The sequence below is a fragment of the Aythya fuligula genome, chromosome 11, assembly GCF_009819795.1.
Source record: "Aythya fuligula isolate bAytFul2 chromosome 11, bAytFul2.pri, whole genome shotgun sequence".
Lineage (NCBI taxonomy): Eukaryota > Metazoa > Chordata > Aves > Anseriformes > Anatidae > Aythya > Aythya fuligula.
The window spans coordinates 14,528,830-14,555,924 of NC_045569.1; the positions used below are offsets into that span (position 1 = coordinate 14,528,830).

General features: G+C 41.3%; 1 protein-coding gene across 1 annotated transcript in view; it reads right to left on the reverse strand.

Annotated features, from left to right (window-relative positions):
* Nucleotides 1-27,095, reverse strand: part of AGBL1 (ATP/GTP binding protein like 1) — a 265,954-nt gene that overhangs the window by 81,653 nt on the left and 157,206 nt on the right. Inside the window, exon 22 of the mRNA XM_032195002.1 lies at nt 7,626-7,786. Coding sequence (XP_032050893.1) covers nt 7,626-7,786 — 161 coding nt within the window. The remainder of the gene's footprint in view (nt 1-7,625; nt 7,787-27,095) is intronic.

Below are 27,095 nucleotides of genomic sequence, written 5' to 3' on the forward strand. Positions count from 1 at the left end.
GAAAAGACCATCTATCCTGTTCCAGTGTCAGCACTATCCTGGTCTATAAAGGTCACCTCAGAGGAAAGTGGATGTCCCTCATAATCCATTCCTTTGCGGGACACTTCAGCAATCAGCTTTATTATTCTATCCCAACATGTGAAGGGACCCAATGGCTTTCATATTTCAAGTTAGATTTTAAGGGAAAGGACTGCACCACAGAAATACAGATGCTCCTAATCAATATGAAAATGTCTAATACCAGACAGTACTATACCAATACGCCTCACAGAAAGGGCAATGCAGAGCCCATTTGTTCTGCTGGATATATACAAGTTCATTATCTGTACTCTAGTCAGATCTGTACGTGTATAGTAATTTGAATAACCTCAGACAGATATGATAGCAAGTAGTCCTTTTGTGCATATTTGAAGTTCTTTCTATGATTTCTTTCTCTGCCTTTCACTCTTTTCCTCTCATTCCTTTCTGCTGCCATTTAAATTGCTATTATTAGCTATTAAATGATAAATTAATTACCTCTGAAATAAGCATGAATAATTATTCCCAGTCTGGCATAGCTGGGGCTGGCATTTGATAACAATCAACAAAAGCTGTGCAGCTCCCAAGGTATTTCATAATAATCATAATAAAAATCAATAAAGGGAAAACAGGGACAGCTCTAGAAAGTGTTAATGAAAAGTTGCTGAATTACAGTGGCTCACCTGTGCACAGCTACATAAAAGCCTTCTGAATACCAAATGCATTCATTATAGGCTGTATTGCTTGGCTGAACCTCCAAAGAATTCACTGGGCTCGGATTCTCACACTAACAAAGAAAAGATGCTGAAGAGGCTGGATGAGAAGGATGAAGGGATGGATAGGAGAAAGTTCACATTCTTACTTGGAAAACATGATTATCAAGGTATACAGGGACAGTAAAATCTGAAGCCTGTAATACATCCAAACCCAAAACCTGAGTTTTTTCCTTCCAATAGCAGGGACTTCCAGGTTTTAGGTCAGACCCTGGAGGGCAAGGTACCACCACTCTTTTGCACCATCTGTAAGAAAGATCATTGTAGAGTATTAGAAGACAACTACAGTTCAGTATTACTGAAACTCCTTACAGTGATATGGTGATATGAAACCACACCAGAACCTAGCTTCAGTTACTCTTATAGCTGATGCATTGTGTTGATGTTAAACGTTATTATGTGCCCATTAAAGTGTTATAAGAAATACATTAGAAACTCCTTTTGTCCCATGTTCTACACCACCAATATGACAAAGCGTGGCAAACATGACAATTGGTTTATTTAGCTAAATGCATCTCCTTGGCACTTCTTGCTCAGGCATCCAAATATAGAAATACCACATCCAGAGATGTTCATAAAGCAGTAGAAATTTTAAATTCCTTTACCAGCAATAAAATCTGTGACTAAGCTTAAAAAACAAACAAAAACATCAACAAAAAAAACCAGTATCAATAAGCAACCTCCTCTCCTGAAAGCTGGCACAAGATATTTAACATCTACAGATGATCAAGGTAAAAAAAAAAAGTCCCAAATCTTTACTTAAAGAAAAATGAGCATTCAATCAAATGGAAGTCTGAACCAAAACTGTCAAATAAGTCCTGCTGTTACATTCCCCAAGGAGTTAGATTCACAACCTCATGAAAGAACACTTTCAACTTCATGCATGTGTCAGAGGACTCCTCAGAGTCCAACTGCCCAGTTTGCCTCAGGGAACCAGATGCCATGGCTGCTGGAACACCCTAACTGCGAGGTGACGGGGCATTTTGTTGGGTGAAGCACTGTCTTGCACTCAAACCTTTCAGCTGAAATTTGTTCCAGTTTACTTAATAAAAACAGACAAAATGCAACAAGGAATTAAATCCACATTCACCTGTAATTAGAGGAAGACATACTCTATCAGGCAAGGGAGCCATTTGCCATCACTGCACAGAAGTATCATGCTGCATTTCTGCTGTTCAAAGATGTCAGAAATGCCTGAAATGAAGCAAACGTGCTTTGTTCCATCTGTATTATTTTGCTGTTTGAACTTTCCTCTTTCTTGTTTGCTTCATGTCCAAAAATTCACTCTAGTTTGATCTGAATGGCATTTCGGCCACATAGCTTAAAAGATGAGTGGACTTGCTTGCACAGCCATAATCAGGGGAGGGTGAATTAGAGTGCAAGGATGGGAAATCCAACATTTCAATACCATCCAGGATCATGATGGTGCATCAATGCACTATAGAAGAAGAACAAGCACAGTTCCAAATGATCTGCTAATCCTTCTTGTCAATTCTTGGATTTGCCATCCACTCACCAAGCAATCTAACTCTTCTCAGTGTATGGAAGATGAAAAGATTACATCCGGACAAAGAGCCAGAATAGTGATTAACCTTCCTGCTTTTGATTAATATCAGAGCTAGGCATATTTGCCATCTGGGATGGAGAAGGATTTGGCTCTGCTCAAGAAATGTAAGAAATGAGAAAGAAACACAAGAGATGTATAATATCTGAGTCAGCAGAAAATTCTTAATGACTCCTGAAAGGTCTGTCTCAATATGTACATGTACCATGTGTCTCCTGAACAAACTGATACAACCGCTGCAGTGCAAAACACTCCCAAGCACAACCTGGAGGGCAGAGGAGAAGAGAATGAAGGAATATACTATCCATTCAAAACGTGAGGAAGAAGGGGAAGACACCTTTAATGAGAAGATGCTCTCGCTTTCTTAAACCTGTTTTAAGTGAACAAACAGTCACTTCCCATCTTCTTTCTGGCCATGACAAATGTGAAGTTACCTGGACAGCATTGACTTAAAACCTAATCGCTTTTACAGCAAATGAGGCATGAAACCTATTATCAAAACACATGATGTCTGAAGTACATGCTGGCGTTTCACTTTCCCAGCAGAGAGCTTCTGAATGCCTGAATTGACTACAAGGCGTGGTGGCAGGCTGGAAACGCAAAATTAGTGGTTCCTCCTGAAGCATGGCAAATGCTTGTGAGGCCAGCTTGTGCCTTTGGGAGAGGGCAGAATAAAATGTCTGTATGAGCATCTGATACATTACCTTATTTTCTGAAGAAGGCTGTTAAAGACCAGAAAACTCTCCACACATTTGGCCTTTGACCTTGGCAGAGTGGTCCTTAAGACTGACCCTGTTGCACGGAGGTGGAAAAAGGGCTATTTGATGCAGAAAAACTCCTATATAACACTTGTGAAGAGCAAAAATAAATAAAATAAACAAACTACTAAGTTCTTAAGGTTTTGTGAAACATGAGGGTGATAATGCTTGAACAAATGTCCCAGGAACACAGGATGCTAATTAAAAGCTGGCTAATACCTTAAAAAATTTAACCACTAGAGGGGCAGAATTTTGCTAGGATTATCAAAAGTTTGTTCCAGTCCCAAGGGCATTTATTCATTTGAAGTTTTCAGGACGTCATATGGATGTTTTTGGAAACACTTAGATAGCCACTTGGTTTTGTCGTCATTCAATAAATGATGAGAAGCAACATATTAGATACCAATAACCTTTTGAGCATTAGTTCCAGGACCCTGTAAGCACAACATTTATATAGCATTTACATTAGATCAATTCAGAAGTCCCTTAACTGGATTTTCCCTTGATTTAATCAGGTACAGCATTCGGTAGGAAGCACATAGGAACTTTCTGTGGAGAGATAATATCTGAATAACAGGCCTGGAATTTACTACAGAGGTTTCACAGTTAAAGCACTTCAGGTATGACGCAGATGAGCACTTCCAGGTGGTCCAGAAATCCTATATCACTGCAGTACCAGTGGCAATAATTTCAGGAGTTACCTGTTCGTCTCTAAGGCAGGCTTAAGAAGGACATATATGTCACCTGGTAACTAGGTGGAACTTGGAATAGTCCTTGAACGTGCCTAGTTTGTATCTAGCCCTTGAGCTTTGATGACACACAGGGAGAAAGGAGCTCTTCCTGCAGCCGTCACACCTTACGGTTGTAATTTATATAATGCATGTACTGTATTTTATACTTCCTCCAACTTTTTGCATGTTTATGAGACAGCTGCCACATAGAACTGCTGCAGACCAGTGACAAATAGCTGTTGGGCCAACTTCATGATGTCTAAGGATTTCTGGGTCTTAGGGGAAATACTCTACTGTTCTACTAGTGGTGTAGGCCCAGTGATGGAAGTTCAGCCCCCTCTACTTATCCTCAGACTCAGATACTTTACTGCTCTGCCTCTGCTGGGAACTTATTCCATTTGCCCTACTCACACTTGTGAATGACTTCCATTTACTCTTCATACTAGACTGAAGAATGCATGGGTCAGGAAGAAATTCTTGCCCATGTATCAAACTGTATTTAGTTAGGTCTGCTAAAGGTTTTGTACACCTTTCTTTGGCTCATTGGAGACTGTGTCTGAACACTATGGACCAGATCTGATGTGAGAAATATCCCATTCACACAGGAGGACCAGTCACTTCAGACCAGTTATTTTCCTGACAGCTATTACCTTGCTCTGATTTATTGACCACTGATTCTGAAAGAACTGTATAAAGGTCACAGCGGACAGTTTATTCCAGGGAAGCAGGGAGGGTCCAGCCTGCATCTTCACCTCCTTCACAGCAGTAGTGAAAGAGTAAGGCTACGAAATACTCAGAGCAGAGAGAGCCTGAAGAGGAAAAGTAAAAGACACATGCAGTTATAAACCTTGACAGGTGAAAATGTTTGCTGTTGGAAGGAGATGCTGAAATGCCAAGTCAATGACACGCACACCAGACACCAGGGCAAAAGAGAGACAAATGCAGGGCATGAACTGTGGGGATTTCACAACAGAAGGGACCTCTGGCTCCATAGGTTGTGATCTATGTACCTTTGCAATGAGACATTTCATCTGGGAGCCAGCTCTATTCAGTGCTGGATTAACTTTTCATTCCATTGCTTGACCTGTCACCCAGAGTACTACAGAGATGGGCACTGAGAAATACATATTTAGGAAACACATTAGATTGAGATAGACATATTTAACATAAGCACTGTGCAATACATCACACTGCTCACATCTGTAGCGATCAGTGCAATTTCATCCTATTTCCACAAAACAAAACCCTACCAATGAATAAAGATTGTATTTTCATCAAGGTTGAGCAATAGCAATTATTTTCTTTTGACACTGCTAGTAGGACAGTCTTTGTGACACACTTTATTTTGCCAGAAAAGCATTAGCTACAATCAGAGCTAATGCTTCCCACTTCAACATCTATGAATAATATTTCCTGGGATCAGGGTTGTACAGACTGTTGGAAAAGGGTTTACCTTCAGGGTGTTAAAAAACACCTCTGCTCACAATATAAAGCACACAAGAAAGAAATCCCACAAGGTACCCACCTAGATTGATCCTGTGTTGCATGTGCAGGCCCCAGGTCTAACTCTGCTTTGGCAAAGGTACAAAATAAATTGGGTATTTCTATCCACGTTTACTCACACTTTCATAAGAAGAAAATATAGAAAGGATTCAAAGATGCCATGCATTTTTGTGATAACCATAGAAGACAGCAGAGCTGGGTTTAAACTACAGACACTTCATTCTCCTTAAACCCACAAAGACGGCACCAGCCTAGAAAAAAACAGAGTATAATTTCCACTGACGTAATGATACGCCACCTTAAGCTGCAAGGCTCTGGTGACTTCCTTGTGCTACCTAAAAGAGCAAGATTGGTCTTTGTCTTTACAGAGTAAGATTAGACTGTGTGGAACCCCACAGCTCCCTCCAGATAAATGTTTTTATGGAGAATCATTTTTTACTTAAAAGTCTGTGTCTTATTTTATTTCAAAGTCTGAGTTGAGAGAGAGGCCTGGACATAGCTGCCCTCCTGCCCATACCAACGTGCTCTCTGTATTCTGCATTCTTGCATTGGTTCCAGTAGGCCTCCTATTCCCTCTAAAATCAAATTACGCAATTCTTTTGGTGAGTCTCATAGAAACCCAGAGGCAAAATATTAATTTTCTGAATCAGAATCAATAGACTACACAATCATTTTCAATGAATTATTTATCAAAAAAACAGAATATGCTAGCAAGCCCCTTGGTCCCTGTGTCTCTCTTTCCCCAGCCTCACGCAACAAGCTCCTGCAATATGGCATATCTCTAGATAGGATTAAACAATGCAACTGTTTACCTGTTCTGCAAATGGTAACTAATTGCACTTAACCCACCAAAACTCCATAGATCTGCAATTTTACCCAGGGGAGTGAAAATGAACAAGTAACTGTCACATTGCCTTTCAACAGTGGCATTACATCCCTGGATGACACTTATGCTGGGGAAAGTTGAAGGGACAGAAGGTTTTGCTTTCAGTCACCATGGCCACGTTTGGAACACTATGGGAGCTTTATAGGTATTTGGAGGTTTGTTGATTTTAAAAGTATTGGTAACTAGAGAGTTTCTTACTACTATTTTGGTACAGGTCCATTACCACACGATACTGGGAAAAAATTAAAGGAATGCCTAATAGTATGAAACCAAACAAATCAAATAGTAACAGAAAACTACACAGATCAGGGAAAGGCCTCACTGAGCTAGTGTGACTGGGTGGCTTTTTATCACTGTCTAGGGCTAATCAAGGTTCAATATTTTCCTTCCCAGAAGAGACATTATTTTATGCAAAGGCTCTTCCAGCTCTAGTTCAAAAGACTTTGATTTATATCTCAAATCCAAACACCTGGCCAGTAGTTCTCTCTATTGACACACCAACGATTTGTTGGATGGATGTCCGCAGCCCTGAAATTGTTTAGGATACATGCTAATTGCTTCATTTATGTGTTCATACGTTCAAGTGAGCACAGCTATACCAAAGGAATGTCTCTATTTTTCAGGCCTCTTTCTTCATTGTCCCTCATAAACATTAAAAACCGTGAACAAGCTTGTAAGAATGGTTTCCGGCATGAAGAACAGGTGGTGGTAATGTCAGTTAAGTATTCCTGCAGGGAGAAGACTGGAAGCTTGCTATAAATTATAGGGGCATTTCTGCAACTGAAAAACTTGCTTTTCATTGATGAAGCTTGAAGCACTCTTTGATGACAAACCCACTGGGAAGCTTCAAATCATATCACATCACTAAGTTTTCTTTCTCCATTTGTCTTGGAAAAACATTATTACAAGCATATGTGCTTGCACATAGCACTAACGAGAATGCTCTAGAAAGGGTATATACATTTCCACTTCATCACCAATTCAAGCTGAAGAGTCCCATATTCTGACACTTATCCAGGCCAAAGTCCCCATATATTTATACTATGGCAAATTGAGTTGCATAAATTCCTAAAGGAAGCTAAGAAATGAATTTTGCAATTTAGAAAAACACCTCCTCAATGATCAGTAGGATACTGACTTCATCACATGCATCAAGAAGTCACCAACCTGTGTTCTAAATGTATGTAGGACTCAGTACAGTGTGAAGAGGAATATCTGTGAGAATCCTTGCTGAATCAGGCCTACAATTTCTAAATCATGTCATCAAATTCCATTACTAATCTGCAATATTTGTTCCCTGCCTATAGCCCTTAGAGAATGTCTTCCCTGTAAGAGATTGTCTCCATGGAAGATCTCCCAGAGGAGAACCCTCTGAATAATACCATCACTGACCTTTGTGCTCGGTCTGTTATCTCCTCATCCAGATCCAGCAGGAGCGCTGCCTGGTCCATCACCTTCTTGCTGCAGGGCAAGGATTTGAGATGCAGAATGAGCAGAGCAAGGCAAAACTTGCTTCCCATCTCCTCCAACTCCTGAGTCCCCAGCTGCAGGCCCTGGTGGAGAAAAAGCAGGAAGGTTCATTGCTGAGTGTGCAAGTTGCAGGTGTTAGGAGACAGTCAGGTTTGCTTTGGAGGACAACTCTTAGTGTTCTTCCTTCCATTCATTCACTTTTGCTATATTTCCCCTAAGCCATTCACAAATTCACTGACAGCATTTGGTCTACAGGAGCTATTCTAAAACAGACCTTATTTTACAAAAGGGGAAACAGAGGCAAATAGGTTAACCACCTAAACTACATTTGCAGAAGTCATCATTGTAAGAATTATACTCAGTCCCCAGGAGGATCCGACTGTAAATCCAGTTTTACAAATGATTAGGTCTCATTTTTTTCTCTCTGTAGAAAAAATCATCTCCCTAAGCAATGGGAAACAAATAGGCTTTATGACTGTAAATACTGGGCAGTGACAGAGATGGAAAAGGAAACTGGGAGAGAAGGAGGGAGGGAAGATCTTTAACAAGTTATGAATTGTTTTTTAAGAAAATCAATTGCAAAGTAATTGCAAACTAACAAACACCTCCAAGGAATTTCTCAGTCTATTAAAAGCTTATGTCTCTCTATCAGAGACAGGCTGAGACAAAGATGCACAAGCAGGGTTTGGATTACTAACATCATCTTTCCAAGGGGACTCCTCCAAGCTGTGGATCCTCACTTGGAACACCCCTGATTACCAAGTCTCTGTGTGTTTTTTCACTAACTACAGATATTACAAACAAACAAAAAAGTAAGACATCAAAGGTCTGCATAGGAGTAATTCAATGTAATTACTGGTAGTTTCATGCAGGCAGCAAGATGGCGAGAGACCAAAAAAAACCACAGATACACTGAAAAAAAAAAAAAACTAAGAAACTGCAAAATCCCTCATCTGTGGCATTTAGTGACCACATCACATGTTGCTCCTTAATGCTATCACATCAGGGGTTGAATCAATTGCTGAACAATTGCTGCTTCTATCAGCCCCGTGCGCTTTTGCAGCACAAGCCATCTCTGCAGCCACCCATTTTCCGACAAGAGCTCCAATCCCATTTCCAAGATTGTTTCCTTAGCAACTGTCACAAGTCCACGCTCGCAGCCCTGGCCCTAGCCACAGGCACAGGGCGTGCTCCACAACAGCATGGCCTGTACCTGACTCTCTACTAGATATTTGTTAGTGGCCATCTTATGGGTAACAGAGCCCATATATTTTCCAGTAATCTATTACAGGGCTGAGCTCTGTCCTCCTGTTTGTTTTTGCTGTGTAACATCACTGCCTTTGTCAAGTTCTCTGGGATCTCAGCCGCTCTGCAGAGCTGTGAGATTGTTTCTGAGCCAACAACCTGCAGGTGGATGGAAGAAAGAAGAGATTTCTCATATTACTGTCTACAATTCTCTTGTAAGCTTTTTTGTACATTTTTGTTACAGACCACAAACTACTTGGACAGGGTGAAAACCACCACTACAACTTGGGTAGGTCTGGCATGTGCAAATATCCAGCATGACAGAAGCCCTATCTGATAACAGATACATTTTCCTATAATAACTATGCTTAAATTCTGCTTCCTTTCTGAGACCCTGCAAGCCAAGTGTGAATATGTTATTATAATGATGGACATGAACAAAATAATGCAGAGCTTGAACTTACACTGAGTGGTTGGACAGCTAGATAAGCACAAGACTGCCTAGAAGAGCATGCAAACAATTGGGAAAACATTGCCTCAGTGCCAGGCAGGGCTGGAGGTCTCTGGCAAACGGACTTCTGCTCTTGGGACAGTCTCCTAAATATTTTTAATAACAGTAAGCAAATCTCTGACACCATTTCTTCTCTTACCCTAATCATCTTTTCTGCAAGCTTTGCCAAGCAAGATTCAGATACAATGAACTACAGCAATTATTAATAATGGTAAGAAAACAGAGAGAGAGGCTTATGGGAAGGAAGTGTCATTAATGCAAAACAATGAGAGTGCTTAGCAGCTCTGCATAGATTCCTAAATGTTTTATTATTTTACTTTAAAAGATAAGATATTTTAGTGTGACAGAGTTACAATTGGCAGGCAGAAGTGGTGACATTTCTGAGCAAAAAATGTCATTTCCACAGCAAAAGAGTTATTCTCTCAGGGGCAAAAAATACAAAGAACATCTTGCAGCTTTCCCTGGGGTGCATCTCAGGGTCCTGCTTCCAAGATCAAGGCAACACACTAAATACCTATCAATTCAGGTGATGCGAATTTTGTCTGTGCTAAAACTCAGCCTGTGGCTTTATGATTCCCTAGGGCTTTATTCAGGATATGAAGAGGCCTTAAGAAACTATGAGCAGAGAAATAATAATAATAAAACTATAATATACCTGAGAAACCTCAGACAGTAACTGCTCATGCACTGGAGTTAGCTGCTGTGTGATGGATCCATATTGCTTTGATAGCAAACAGCTCAGGAGTAACAGCTGGAGACCTCAGTTTGAAGATTACCAGTTAACACACCTTATTCACTTCCAACACAGGCAGACTTTTATCTTTTAATGCAGCTAACTTAGATAATTCCTCCCTCCTCAGCTCCCAGCAGAGGGCGGAGCTGGAGGTGCATAGCTGACTACCATTAAATCGAAGATGTTGACAGAGCTGACATATCAAACCGATGTTATTGACGGCATCTGCCAGCAATGCCAGGAGCACGTGTGCTGGTTAGGATTCAGTCCCACTTGCATTACTCAAAAGGGAAGCTTGGTCTCCAGGCATTTCCCTTGTAGCTCTGCAACACAGAGCTTTAAAACTGTTCAGCTTGTGCTCTTGACTCAGAGTTGTGAAAATATTCTACAAGAGATTAAGAGAGAAGAAGATAACAGTAGAGGTGGTGCACTTTGGTTTGGTTACGAAGCTGGAAGGAAGCACACCTCCATGGCAGTGAAGCTGCATTTTTTTTACACACATGATATGATCTATTTGCCACTGCCGTACAGGAGGAAGCTGCTGTGCCTGATGGCATGTCTTCTGCAGTGTCCTGCCAGTCTGTATTCTCGGTGACCCCATCCTTCTCCCTAGCACAATGCTTTATGGCTCTGTCCTCCTTTGGACACATCTATATGAGCCGTGGAGCACGGTGCGAAGTCTTCCAAGCCAGCAAAATCCAAGCAAATTCTGAAGCAGAAAATGCTGCACCAGAAAGCTGCAGACAAACTCATCAGTCACAATTAGTTTAGGCTCAGAGACACGCTAACAAAGCCATCCTACTTTGATGATCAGCTCATATCTCTGCACAATTTCTGCTCCCTATTACATGAAAGAACCAGTCTGGATCAGCATCAGCTTGGTACAGCACGCTCCACTGCGCAATACAAATGTGCCCAGTGGTCCCATGGGCCCTCTCATGCAGTCTTTTGCAGGCATAACATTAAGGGATAACCAGTTAATTGTTTTCTGGCTATTATAAAGAATAATAGAGCTAAACAGTTTTTGCTAATCCTTTTTCACTTTTTCATTCCACAGCAGACAGCATGGCAGGAGATGATGCATATCAACAGTCCAAGATTTGGACATAGACACACATATATATTTATGTTTTATGGGAAGAAACAGATCCCTGAGACGAGCAACATGGATAATCGAATGAAATGGACACTTACTCTACTAGCTCTTGGTCCACTTCAACCAACATATGTCTTGCCTTTTCTGCTAAAAGTGTCTTAGTGTAATGGCTGGGGCAGCAGGGGGCTCACCTGCATCTCCTAATTGACACTGACACAGTAATAGGAAACTGGGGAGGAGGGAGAAAAAAAAAAAAAAAAAGGCAGCTATTTATTCACTTATCATTTGATCAGGATATTGAGAATACAAATTTTCCCACCCAAAGCTGATGAAATCATACTGGAAAAACAGTCCATACTCAGCGCTGTTGCATCAAATAAATATCCACAACTCAATGTTTCCAGTGTCTCTCAACTTCCCCTGAAAACACAGGCTAAAAGACAATGCGATGGAAAAACTTTATTATTCATTACTCTTATGCTTTAAACAATCCCACAGCCAAAGGCAGCAATAGTTTCATAACAATAGATATTGTTGAAGAAGGTGGAAGGACTCCAAAAGTTAAATTAGAAATTTCTCTCTCCACAAGGGTAACTAGAGCTGCAGCAAAACTGGAGTCGAAAGATATTTATAAACACAAGTAGACAAAAGATTTCAGAGCCATCAGTTGTTCCTTGCATTCGGAGAAAGAGGATCTTTGGCACTCGGCATGGTCACCTCTCCCACTTTTCGTCACCGTTCAATCCCTGGGGCAATGGCTTTTCCTTGTAAACTCCCTGCCAGTCAATATACACACACACACATGCAGAGTATTCTCTGCATCCTAATAGCTTTACACATGCACAATGGTTATGCCCTAAGGCTGGGTATAAATAAATTGACAGTCTGTTTTCCCACTAATTCCATCAGCGAGCTCTTCATCAGAATACTGATAGAAACCATTTGGAGGCCGCAGAGGATAAACCAGGCAGCTGAAAGAAACATTTGGTGCCTGGTGTCTGCAGCCTAAATTTTAGCGTTGGACTCGATGATCTTGAGGTCTCTTCCAACCTAGAAATTCTGTGATTCTGTGACCAACCCTGAAAGGTACTGTCCTTTAAACCCCTGGGAACGAATATACACAGATACACACTGGGGAACTGGCTATTTCGACAACTAGGACAGGAGGGAGTAAGCCAGGTTTTCTCATGCCCCAGAGAACCCTAAGCAGCAGGTACGGCATGCTAAACAGATGGAGTTGAGGGGATAGGAATTTGGGCCAAATGATTTCAAGGGGATTAAGCAAGCAGAAAAGGCTGAAGATCCGAGGAAAAAAAAAATAAGCTAGCAGGAATTTCTAGAAAGAAAGATGAGAGGGGCTGGAGTTAGAGACAGAAGATAAAAGGACGGGAGAGATAAAAGGATGAGAAAGAGGAAGGGGTTGCTGAGGTCAGTGGATGCTGATACAGAGGAATGGTAACAAGAGGAAAGCTAATGGAAACCTCCACCCCCACCTCACCCTTGGAGAGGTGTGCCTCACTCCGAGTGTTTGTTCTCATTATACCCAGCACTTGGGCTACATGGTGAGGAAACAAGGCCTAGCTTGCCTTGAAGCCTCTCTCAAAACTTTTGCTGAACTTGCCTGGGGTTTTGCATCAGCAGGGACTAAGCAATTTTATTTTATTATTTTCTGTACCCAAGAACATGCTACAGTTTTTATCATTCACCTGGACTCTTTCCCTGACTAAAGATATGGATGTTACAGGCAAGACTGCTCAAGGGATGGAGTGAAGCAGAGCAGAAGGGAGAAAGAGGCCTGACAGGCCTGCTTATGAGAGAAATGGGGATTTAGTAAACAGAAAAACTTCTGGTCAAGTTCTCCAGCAAAACAATTATTTTAATAAGGCGTTCTCCTTTGTGGACAAAAAGGTTACTTGAACTTACTGTGGAGAAGAAGGTTACTTTTCCCTTCTTTCCTTATAACCGCGCTGACCTCTTTTTGTCATGCATTCCCATCTCCACCCCTTCCCTCACAGCATTACCACAGCTGTCTCTTCCCTCCATCCCTCCCCAAATTCTCCTTTTCTGCTCTTTGCTTGGCGTCCTTCTCCCTTCCTTTATCTCCTCCCATAATTGACTCAATATTCAACATATGGTCAGCTGCGTCAGAGCCAAAGAAATTATATCAGCATTGCATTTGCCAACCCCAGATGACCACTTAACTTGGCCGCTTTATCCCTCAACGCTGCTGTCTCATCTTTTACGTCAACATGGAAAACTACCCAGGGCGTGCACAGGGCTGGATCCATCTTCCCAGCACCCTCCCCAAAAGACAGCACACATATAAAGCAGTATTAGTTGGACAAGGAATGCTTCCTTGCCTGTTGGATGCTGTTACACCTGTTCTACTTTGCTGTATGAAGCCGAAGACAGTGCAGGGGACCAGAAGGCCCAGTTTTGCCAAATGGCTTCTTGAGGAGCACAAGGGTTGACTGTGCTTTTATATGGGGCACAACTGTGAAGGGTAGACAAATTGGGAATAAAATTTAACAAAAAAAGAAATAAAAAAAGAGGATATTTTCCCCTATGTAGACAAACCATATAGGAAAACATTATTCTCTGCAAACTTCTTGCTTTCCAAAACACTTGAGTAGTACAGTGGTTTTCTGTCTTATTCATTACCATGCAACGTGCTTGCTAGGGAACTGCTTTTAGGCTTTGGATGGACCTGGAGCAGCATTAACAGATCATCCCTCTTTTTGCTGAGCAATCTTTCACCTCTTCCCACAGTGTCTTTTCAAACATAACCAAAGAGTCTGAGTGAATGACACGGCAGGCCAGTTTGGAGGAGTCTGCACTGTTTCTCAGTGACTGGATCAGGCGTATCTGAAGGTCTGATCTAAGGACCGCAGCCAGTTCTAGGGAGAAGTCTGCCCACACAATCTGATCTAAATGGTTACCTGTACATTGTTTCTGCACAAGTCTCACGTTACTGACCAGACAATAATGCAACCAGAATAGGCAGGGGGAAGATAAGCACCTATGGAAATGAAGGTCCAGAAGGTAAGTTTTTGCTAGTAGAGATAACAAAAGCAATAGGCACTGCCAATGTTTGTTTGTTTGTTTTAAATAAAAAATATTATTAATATAAATATATATATATATAAAAGATGATTCCTAAAAGAAAACAAAAACTTCAGGATGCTTAAGGAATAGTACCAGGGAAACTGTTCAAGGTCATGTAGTGATTCTTGGGGAGTGTGAGGAAAGGGAGCTACCATACACTGGCGACAATCAAGTACTTTATTCGAGAAAGCACCTTTCTTTACCATAATCTTGCTATTTGCAACAAGTTATGATGTGTTACCCCATCTGATGGTACCTTGGAAATTCACCTGTAGTCTGTCCATGAGTGTCTCTCACGTGCATGCCTTCTCCTGCTATGTGAACACTGTGGATTCTGGAACAAGGCACAGACAGGTACCTGAGGTATCTGAAGATTAAATGGGAGGTAGACCTCTAAGTATGTCTGAGAATCTGTGTCAAATGAATTAGCTTTTAAAAGCAGTCTGGGAAAGCAAGAAGGTACATTTTTTCAAGTCCTAAATTGGCAGTCTAACCCCTGGATCACTTTTCCTTTCTCTCTACTTCCACATAGAGGTCTGCCTATATAAATAATTCCAGCATAGTGACCAGATCCTAGGCCCACCCAAGCCTTCTTTTCAGCAATGAATTTACCCTGTTTGGCCATGAAATAACTTCCTAATCCTGGCTGGTGATCACCACATGCCTTGGAACAAAAGGATTTATGATCCTTATAAATTTATTCTGGCTAATGTAAATGCAGATGCTATTCATAAACTGTCTAACCTGTTTAAAAAATTCTTACTATGGTATTTGTCTCCATAATGCCTTCCACTACTGGGTTCTCCAGGTTAATTATGCATTACATAAAGAAGTAATTGTTGCATCTTAATTACATGCAATGCTCTCATATTCTTTTAATATATTACACACCTTCTTATTTTCCTGCATGGCTTTAAAGTAGAGTAAGATTTAAAGTAGCAATACTGGGAACTTCCAAAGTATTTTTTATCTTAAAATTCACTGTGCTATAAATTGCAATGGAGGAAACCTAAAAGCCTTTCCCTCTCACCCTGCTGCAATACATGCTACTCTCCACACCTCGGGGGTGATGAAAATATGTATTGACCAAAATGATACAACAAGGCTAGTGTTCTTTTTCTTCCCCATCCAAAATCAGACCCCAGGGTCATAGTACCACTTTTGCACCAACGTGGGGATTAAGGCACTGAAGTACATTTCGTGAGAAGCCAGCACAGCACGACGCAGACGTTGCCCCAGCCTCTCTAGCCTGATAACTCTGCCCAAATTATCTCTGGTGCTCTGCTCCTGTGCTAGTGCATTACAGACGCAAGCAGACCAGCCAAGCTGCGTGTTGGCTTGGCAGCAATGCTACGTGGAGGAGAACCCGCTGGGGTGGGGAGCCTGCTTCCCGCTGCTGCCAAATATCCCCAGCACTGCAAAACCTCTCCCCAGCGTGGTGCTCGGTGTTACTTCTGCACGCTGCTGTGCTCTCTGCACCGTAACGTTTTATTCCGTCCCTTCCTAACTCAATAGCTCAAGTATCCCTAATACTTTCCCATACCAAAGCTGCCTTCCAGGCCACTAAGCACTTTCATGTGCTCTCTCTAGCTCCCCTTTCATCACTGCTTTGTCTCTTACAAAGGAAATGACCCATAACAAACACAGTACTCCACAGGAGGTACTACCATTCATGTCTAGAGGAATATTATAGCATCTTCCTAGCCCCCCTCTTTCTTCACACATGCAGGCATCTTATTCACATTTTTTTCTTTATTGCTGCTGCTGCACATAGCACAGACATCTTTATCAAGCTGTCTTTGTAATAGCTACTTATGTTTTCTTGAATGGTTAGAGCTAATTCAGAGTCCAACCATGTGTCTAAATGCTTAAAACTATTCCTTCAAACATGCTTTACCCTGCCACTGTCTATGTTTCATCTTCCACTCCATCTACAATCTTTCGGTCCTCTTTCCCACTGTATAATTCATACCAGTTGCAAACAATAAATATTATTTTACTGTCCTCCTTGCCTTTCAGTCATTAAAAATATAAATATAGACCAATTCAGAGAGAGGTAACCGGAATCAACTTACTATCAATTTCTTTCCATCCCAATTATGCTAATGGTATCACATCTATTTTTTTCAGCTCTTAACTAAGTCTTGACTACACAAATGCTCCTTTTGTGCACTTCACAGCCCCAAATTTTATTTTTTATTTTTCAGGAAGCTCCCTTCTTGTTTGTTCTGACCCATATGGGATGTTCATTAATCCAACCTGCACAAGCATGAGTCTTGGCAAATGTGAAACATTATATTCCATTTCTTCTTCATCCTCCAATCCCCTATACATCCCCCTCAAAAAATGCACCATATCAAGGCACAATTAACTCAGTCATTGCATTTCCCTATCCCTGAGTTACTCCAGTGCCTGTGGTTCTTTTATTGGTGGTTCTCAGCCTCTAGAATAACTTTTTAAACACAAGGAACGATAATTAGCACCTTGCTAATCATGTTTTAGATATATGCTTTCTAGTCTGCTGGCCATTTTTAATTATTTCTTTTTATGTAGTTCAATTTCTTTGTTCCTTAGATCCTTTACAAGTCTTGCAGGAATAAAACCTGAGCTACTGAGCTTCACTTGATTCTGAGTTACAGCTTTGACAGAACATAAAGTAACACCAACAGAAATCATACAAGCGTTGTCTTCTTGTATACACCAGCCAGCATGGTCCCACAGCATTCTGCTCTGTTCCCATCCTGGCTGCCTACCAGCTCTGTCAATGTACTTGTGGCTCCAGGACAGCACAAATAGCTCCACAATGCATCCAAATCTCAGCCTACACAACTTCTTATTACTCCAGTGCTGAGGATCCTATATTTATTTCCAGAGTTTTTTTGATTATGCTTTGAGGCATACTTTATTTATTTATTTTTAAGCATGCTTTTGACAGATGAAAGACTGTTCTCCCCAGAATCACTCATTTTCTCCATGTTCTTCTTCCAATGGTGCCAGAGCACAGCTTCTACCTGGTTGCTGTTCCCCTGCCTGGACAACATCACATGCCACAGATTGCACAGTGCAATCATCACGTGCCCATGTTCACAGATTAGCCTGAGACCCTGTGTGTGTCAGACTCCTTAAAAACTTACTTTAAACACCTCTCTTCACATAAGGATCCAGAGGTAAGAGGCAAAGGCAGAGAGCCATCTACCGCTCTGTGCCTTCCTCTCCCATTTCAACTCTAATTACTCTAACCTTCTGTGTTCTGTATGCCCATCCCCTTTTGCTGATACAACTGAATAGCTATCTGAGACTTTCGTCCTAAATTATAAATGACTCCCCATGCTAATTTCTTTCTTTTTAATATCACAAATTCTCTTTGGTCATCTTTAGTAAACCATCAAAGCTGGCCTCCAACTATCACTCCCTACAACCTCGGGATCAGTGATGGGAAACAACTATGATTCTACAATTTATTGTATTAGCACTTCTGAAACAACAAAAGAGTCATTGATTTTCCAAGCCAAAGGCACATGGGAAAGCATAAAAAGCATCTATGCCCAGTTCAGATCAGAGAGGAAAGAGACACTGCGTAGGAGAGGACTTCCCCCAGCCTGGCAACTCTTTGAAGCTAAAGGATGGGAGTACAAGCAAGGAGTTTTTTTGGCTGTTTTCTTACAGGTGTCAGCATAATTATTCTGACACGGGACCCTTCTTGCTGCTTGTCACATTAATAGAAGAATGTGCAAAAACAGTGACAATCTGACCATTTTTTTTCTCTCTCTTTCCTAGCCACCCAGAGCTAGCTGATAACTCTGAGGGTAAATCAGGCAGAAGTACCACAGAACACTCTTTGATGTCTGCTTTGATTTAATACAGATTCATGTAACAAACATATAATGCAGTAGTGCCATATAAAGAGTTAAAGAATACATGAGAAAGTTATGTCAAGGAAAGATTTTACCAAAAGGCCCAAGGGGTAAGACACTGATCATATTATTGGGAGGCTGGGTTAGGAGGGACATCGTGTCAAGTCGTGGGAACACGGACTGCACGGTCAGAAATCAAAAATCAAAAACCAGCTGCCATCAACTGCTCACCTGGGTTCACAGGTCTGCAGAGTCCAAAGGCTCACTTTATTGCCAACTCACATGTCCACTGATGGATAATGAATATTTTAGCCATCTTTTTGGCTAGAAATATGATTATTAAAAGGAAAAAAAAATGGAGATCAAAGCTCTCCTCTGAAGATTCTCTACTGCATATTCTACTTTATCACAGGAGAGATGAACCCATGATGTTTGCCCACAAGGAACTGACCAGCAGCATGCACATGAGCTTAGACATTTGGATTTCTTTACCAAGGACGAATATCAGTTAGACACAAACTTCTACAAACCACCTATAAGCTTTTTCTCTTTTATAATCCCACCAGCAAAGGCTCAGTTTAACATCTCCACTTACTGTGCTTTTGGAGAGAAAGAGAAAAATAAATCAGGTCTTTGAAGGCTGTAAGGAACAGACTGAAGAAAGGGAGACAAGATCAGAGAGACAGAACTAGGGTGAGGGGGAGGCAGCTGAATCTAGCAAGTGGGATAACTGATGTGACTCACACAAAAGCAGCTTATGTTTCCTCTTGTTCTCTAGTGGATATTTCCACTTTGGCTTTTTCAGAGATGGAGACCAGACGGAAGCAAATGCATAGCAGCTTCCTAAAGCATCGGGTAAAAAAAAGGTGGAGGCCTTGCAAGAGTAAACTACATGTCTCCAAGACTTTGAGGACCTACTGATTATTCAAGGCAAAGGAGGCAAAACCTCATCAGCAGAGAAGACGCTGACTCCAGATTACATTTTTTAATTAATTAATTTATTTTTTTTAAGACTTCTCATTTTGCAGCCCTACTACCTGGGAAAATTTGCATAAGAATAAACTGGCTCTTTCTTAGGAGACCTTTTCAACTTGCTTTTATGATCCCTACTGAAAATGATAATCCTCTGTTTGTGACATTGCAATCATTTCTACTACAATCAAGAGTTCTGTCCAAAAAGAGGATTACTGTCTCAGTTTGGGGAAGTATACGGACTTCAGAAAGAAAAAAAAGCAGCCAGTTTCCAAGCAAATGACCTTGGTAACAGAGAACAAAAGAAGAGAAAAATATATATATAAAAAGCACTACATATGATCAGATCTGACACTTCTAAGAGGCATCTGATACTCTTCACGTTCATAAAAACTGATGTTTCCTATATACATTTGCACAATAGACCTGCAAAAATTAGCAACAAACACTTATCTTTCCTATGCTACCCCAACATTCATTCAGATTTTTCCTTAGACAATGTTTTAAAACTAAACATCAGAGGCACGTATACAGAAAACCTAGTACACTGCACAACTCCATCCTTTCAGCAGTGTCCTGTGAGGAGAAGCATCACTACACATGGTGCTGAATGCCAAACAACTGGTTTAAACCATTGCCTCTGGCAGCTGCTCTGAAATCTAAAGAACAAACAGTTTTAAAAAAAGTCTTTGTTTTGCCTTTTTTTTTTTTTTTCCACTGCATTATGGTAATACACTTTAATCTCTGATGCATATTAAACTGACAGTGTTAAAAATCTGTCAAAGGAAAAATAAACGATATAGGAAAATGATGATGTAAGACAGGACAGTAAACATTCTGCAATTGTGTAATCTGCCAAAATTCACTCTAAAATTGGCCTGGGAAAGAGAATAAGAGTATTGTGCACTCGGAACAGCTTTAGGGAATGTTCCCAACTCAAGCAGAAAACAATACCTGACTGAGACACGGATGTAATCACGAAGGAATGGAAAATACAACACACCAGAACAAAGACCTGAATAGGAGACAAGGAGAGATTTTCTTCATTTCTTTGATTTCCCACTGGGTAGGTACCTGGAGGGAATCTTCCCTCATGTTCATCCACAGAAGGCTTGGTTCACTGCGCTTCCCCACACACATTCACTCACTTTGCCTTCTGCTGCATCTTTCTCTGATGCCTCTGATGGTGATCCCTAATAGATCCTGGACAATCTCTGTGTTCAAAAGTGATTGTCCCAAAACAATGAGCTCCCGGGCCATATCAGTCACCAAATCCAAACTACCAGCACCTCCCTTCCTCAGTCACAGTCAGCTAGTCAGCCTTTCAGCAGGATTCACCCAGAGAACAAAGACTTTGTGATATTTTCTAGCATTGACCTTGCACTTCTCTCTATATAAAGAAAGCTATAGGAAAGCAGTATCAAATGTAACTCTTGCCTTCAGTCAATTCTACACAGTATGTCCCTGGTAATTCAAGTAATCACATATCACTCCTCAAGTCACTAATCGAGGGATAAGTCTGTTCTTGGTATCCAATGAAGGGTCATTTAACTAGGCAGGGGACTTTTCTGAAAGGGCTGAAGGGCTTCACCACCAGCAAGGGTGAAGGACAGGATCCCAAGGACAGAACCAGGCATACAGCTGGTCAAGAGGAGGGGATGCAGAGAGAAACGTATTTTCCATATAGGTCTTTCCATTAGTTCTCTCAGAACTAAGTCAGAGAAAAATGAAGAAAACAAGGGATGAGGCCAAATTATATTTGCTGAAGAGGAGTTACAGAGATTAGTGTAGTAATTAATCAAGACAACCATGTCAGCAAGGGTCTGACCTTTATTCTTGCCCTAGTAACAGTTTTGTCCCTGGTGACTTTCGGCTTGCATGCTAAAGCGATTTAGATACATCCCTCAATTAATCGCAGGATACCCCCTGGGGGATAGGAGAGCAGCTCTGCAAGCTGCAATCAGGGATGCTGAATCAGAGGAGGAGTGACCAAGTCAAGGGCACCTAGTGAAGGGCATGGGCAGAGCTGGGGAGCCTACAATTCTCTTTACCTCTCACACTTCACATCTCACTGCTAGAAACAAAATTGTTTGAAGATATTAATTCAAAATTTTGCCACACTTGTTTTTTTTATTTGTTTGTTTGTTTTTAACCATAGAATAACAAGAATTAAAGATTAAATTAAAAAAAAAAAAAGCGCAATATAAGACTATCTTAAGAAAAACTTCTGTTAGTTGTTGTTGTTTTGGTTTGGTTTTCTGTAATAAACAACACCACCACATCAGACTCACTCAAACAAACTGACAGGTAGCAGTAGGGAGCAGGACAGCAGTTCAATCTTCAGTTATGCCCTGCTTATTCCCTTCCACCTGAGACAAAATCCTTCCCTCAGGTAGATCCATCCCCATACTCCAGAGAGCCTCAAGTCTCTAACTCAATGTCTGCATAGAGCAGGATCACTTTCAGTTGAGTACCAGAAGCCTCTGAGCACCACTCTGACTCTGACAAAGCCCTGCAGGTCACAGATTCATAGATTCATAGAATCATCATGGTTGGAAAAGACCTTGCAGCTGGACAGCTGAACACAAGGTGGCCAGGGAGCTCCTGCTATGCCCCCACAGCAGGGACAGACGGGGTGGAATCTGGACAGACTCAGAAAGACAACATACAACCAGTCTTTCAGACAATAGTAGGACTAAAAAGCCACATGAGTTCAGGAAAGTGGTGATGCTCAAGGATGGCAACAGATGGAAACAACTTTGGAAGGTGTCTGCTTCTATCTGAATAACTTTTACTACAGTAAATGAGAACCTGAATCTGTTTTTGTCTCCCAAACAAAAGGAAAAAACATTTTTGTCCATGAAGCCTGGCCTTAACAAGAGTCAGAAGAGACTGTCAGTGGTTTGTTAGAATTAGACTTTCTGTCAGGATCTTAGCTAGTTAAGAAAGAACAGAAGCCTTGAATTTATAGCTTAAGTTATAAAACTCAGATGAAGAGCTAACATACTTATTGAGTACACCCAGCTGGGTCTGAGGTTTGCAAAGACTTGAATGAATAATTCCCAAATCTCTTGCCCAACGCAGACAGGGTCTAGTATAAAGTCTGGAATTGATTTTCTAGGGTTTATTTTAAACAGCTGTTCCACAGTTCTGATCTGGAACAGAGATGGAGACAACCAGGCATGATGCTCTCTGGTGGTGAACTGAATCTGGCTTTCAGGGCCCTCAGTGCACCAGCAGCCTGCAATTGGCCCTCCTGGGGCCTCCGCTCACACTCTGCCCTTGGAGCCAGAAGCTTCATTTCAGCTCAGGGTTATGTTGTAAATGTGCTCACCTCCAGCTCCAACTGTGTTGCCTCCACACTTATACATGACCACACAGCCCATCAGTCTGGGCTCTGACCCACAGGCTGACCTCCCAGCTTCACCTTGCCACCATGGACCTGCCAAGTGGCTGCCAGGCTGTGTCTGACGCTGGTGAACAACACCGGACCTAATCCTGACTGACTTTTGTCCCCACCTTGACTTTGGACCTGCTTTATCACCATAGTCTTGCCTAATGACTCAGGCTCCTAGTTGAAGCCCAGTGTCCTCAGAGGCCTGGTCTGCTTATCTTGGGGCTAGTGGGAGCAGGCCTTATCTGGCAGCAGAGACATCTGCTTCATCTCCATTTCTCCCATTGCCATCACTGACTTTCATTCTTTGTCTCAGAAGAGGCAACCTAAATAGTCCAACTCAACCCCAGCTGAGCAACAGTGGAGATGATATAGTATGGACAAGAAACACTGGCCCTCAACCTGTCACTAGCTGAGCTGAACCTGTCTGTCCCTTCCACTTCAGCCCCACAGTCCCTTGGCATTCAGTCCTGATGTTGGGGAAGTCTCAGACAAGAAAGGTCAAGATGTTGATGGGGATAATGCACACACTATCCTTCTCCAACACTCCTCAATATAGAGGTTACAACATCCTAAATCCCAGCTAGATTGAGACCAGCTTCACTGCGCTGTTTTATGCTTACTTGACTGACACCTTCCTGTCCATAGATAACTAACACGTATCACCTCTCGACCACTGTGTTTGAATTTGGCCAAAAAGCTTTCCAGAACAAATAAACCTTTTAACTTTAGGTGCCAAGTTCATTTTTGCTGAAGCCAACAGAGCTACCTCACACTAGAATCCAGCTACAAAAATAGATCCCTTTTCCTTAGTTATTGTTGGCAAACATCGGTTCAAGTGAGAAAAGCTATTTCTGGGCTTTTATTGGCAAGTCTTATGTTCAGAGACTAACAGGAGGAACTGGCTGCTAGTGGAAAAAATGTTAGACATGACTTTCAAGAAACGTCAGTGTCTGCCAAGCTCTTATGCCCATTTCTCTGGGGAAAAAAAAAAAAAAAAAAAAAAAAAAACCTTTATTACCAGAGGTTGCATCTATGCAGGTCAGTGAGAGAAAAAGGCACATATAGAAAATTCACTGTTTCAGACTGACAATTAGCTGTATGGTCAATGCCACAGATGCCCTCATATACTCATTTCACATACACTTCTCCTTTCACAAGGAAAATCCCCTGGTTCTTAATCACAAAATGACTGCTAAGCATGAATGTGTTGGAGTTTCTAGAACAGTTTTTAACAACACCTTATCTCCTATTTGGGAACCCCAATGTGCACTTCTCATAAGATACATTCATAGATCTCCACATACACCTGATTGGAGAGGTACAGGGACACATTTCTAAGATTGTAGTACCATAACAGCAGGATCCATCCATAAACATGCAATGTTCATCTGACATACTAGCACACGTTTGCACACCTGAAGATCTGAGAGAACGTGTCGAGCTAGCTCCCACATCCACATGCACGTATCCACATTCTGTCATAGTTATATTATAGTCTTCCACAGTTCCTAGTTTGCACACAAATATTCACTGGGTATTTAAAAAGCAAAACAAAAACCCCATCAATACGAACATTCACCTAATGTGTGATTCAAGAAAGTACAAGCAGGCAACTAAGTGGGAACACACAGAGATTCATATCTGCTTCTCTTCTAAACTGCGTGCATGGTCTTCAGGCGTTTATTAACACCATGCTAATTATCTCTAGCAATTAGTTTTATAAACAGCAAAACAGAAGAATACCGATCTTGGCCTTTATAAGTGAATTCATTACACCCAGTAATACCAGTCACCCACAATAAATACAACGGGATAGCACAGAACTGTTTTTCTATTTCTGAGGCATTTGCTTCTGAGTAACATGGATTTATTCAGCAACGAGCTAGGAAACAACACAATAAAAATGACTAAATGGAAACATAAAAATTAGAGCCTTTTACATGGAGCCAAGCCAGGCAGTACTGTTACTGAGACTCATAATAAAAATCAAAAATGATTGGCAAATGATTTGAGAAAAATATACCCTGTTCTTTTCCACTTCTTGTCAGCAAGCAACAGATTATGCACGCTATCGTCATGCATAGCCATTACCCTGAGCTGTGTTTTCTGTGACTCAGGGACACTAATTCTGCCTATGCCTCTCCACTGGTCTAGTATTGAACTGGAAAATGCAACAGGTCCCAAACTCAGCAGGCCCAACTCCATCACTTGTGAGTTTCCCCTAAAGTCACTCCAAAGTCCCTAATTTGGATGTCAGTCTTAAGCAAAAGAATTGAAATACAATTATTCAACTACTGAAAACACTAAAAGCCAGCTCTGTTTGGAAATCTCTTCCCATTTTGTTCTGTCCAACTTTGGAGTCTCTCTTTTACATCCAAAATCTGCTAAGGATTATGTACAATCAGGAAAGACAAAGTTTTAACTCTGTCCCCACAGGCTCTTTTAGCAGGTCTGTAAAAACTGTGGGTCTGTAAAAGCTGTGGGTGCATCCTTTCACAAGGGCAAATCATTTGTTCATAGGCAAATATTAAGTGTGAGAGGCAGGTTACAAGTTGCACGTGGAATTATCCTCTCCATGTACGCTGCAGCTGGTTTTCCCTCCAAATGGGATGTAAATTCTACACAGTCCTACAGGCTGAGTTCTCTCTACATAACAAATAACTTTGTGCTGTTGCAAACAGAAGTGCCAATGTGCCACAAAGGAATGAAAGGTGTTAAGGGTTTCTCTCCACTCCCCCAGCATCCCTCTTCCTCTTATAGTCAAACATATAAATATGAGATGTAGCTGGGAGTTGTGCCCAGCCTCTGTAGCACTGACACAGAAATAATACGTGTAAAATACTTCTGGTTGCCTTGGAAGGGTTCTGGCTGTCTTAAAGAGGTCTTCAATTACTGATTTTGCCTTTTTGGAAGCTTTTTAAGGTTTAAATTCCAGATGAGGACTTAACAAGATCTCATGTTCAATTTAGTTTATCATAGCTGTATGCTCTCAAGTGAAATCAGTGGAACTGACTGAAAAGAGTAGGGTACTTGATGAAGTGCCTTGGGAATTGAAATATCTGTTATTAAATGTACATGAAATAAATCTCTCTTCAAAATTTTACCCTTGCTTATTCCAACCAGTCAGGATCTTGAGCACTGCCAACCTGACCTGAAATGCCATCTGAACTGTACTTACATATTCTGAGCAAGCCTAGAAGTGCCACGTGCTTCTCATTTGTGGAATATGCGAGCAGATAATAAGCCAAATCAGTTCCACAATAAAATTGATCTCTCTTTGGGCTGCCCCTCTTCTAAGAACCTTTTCACATGGATTCAGAAATCTGTTGTTGTTTTTTTTTTTCCTCTCCCAGAAAGCATCACAACAGATTATTCCAAAGAGACACAGGAAATATTGCTATGATTCCTCCTCTTTTCTAGCAGTGAACTCAGAGAAGACACCATTCATACTACACCAGTCAACAAGTCACTGTTGTGGCAAATCTTGGTTATCCTTCTCTGCCACAAAATCCAGCTGTGTTGTTTTAATTACCAAAACACCTACGCTGAGAAAGAGCTGTAGCAGACCCCAGAGAAAAGCGTTGAAAGTCAAGGAGCACATGCTGTGTTCCTTTCAATCTTTTGATAAACACTGGATGAACAGTAACAAGAAAATATTATAAGTGACTAGGCATTGCTCCTTGCTCTACAATGTAGTAGGCAACAGCAGCTTAAAGAAGCACTACTGACAGGCACGGTCTGTTTTGTCTTGCTTTCTGCCATCTTAGCACCCCTCGTGTCACTGAAGGTATCACTGAACTGACCTGCACAGTATGAGGAGGCTGCCCTCCAGTTCTGGTCCCATCTCAGCTAGAAGAGATGGGACAGGGCCCCAGAAGGCATTCATCTCCTCTGCATGTGGTAGCCCATAGGAGAGCAGCCACACAGTCACAAATGCCAGTGCTGTCCTTCAGCAGGCTTCATTGCAATCCTGTACACCACACTCCATACCTCCACTCTAATTAGATACAAATGCAAAGGAACTGAAAGACAGATTTCCCACCTAGCTTTGCATTTATTAAAAGGTCACCAAGGAAGTGTGATTTTTTCCTGTGAACACAGATATAAGAATTGAAAGAAAACTGACCTTCATCATTGCTATATACATTTTCTTTTCAGTCTTCATTTAGAAATGAGGTCCCTTTCCCCTTCACAAGGTACTCCAGATTCCCATATGCGCTATGCAATAAAGATTTAGCAAAAAAGCTGAGGATTATGCATCTCTTCCTTTTTTCCCTTCCACCAGCACTAGCAATTCTGACATAATGTCACACAACAGCAAAATGCTGCCCTTTCCAAAATCACTTGATCTGTATGTAGCCCAATACAGACCCACCAGGAACCCCATGTGCACATATGCGCACAAAATACATGCGCTCATATATTTGAAGCAGTAAATACTCATGGCAGTTAGACACATTTCATGTTCTGCCTATAAAA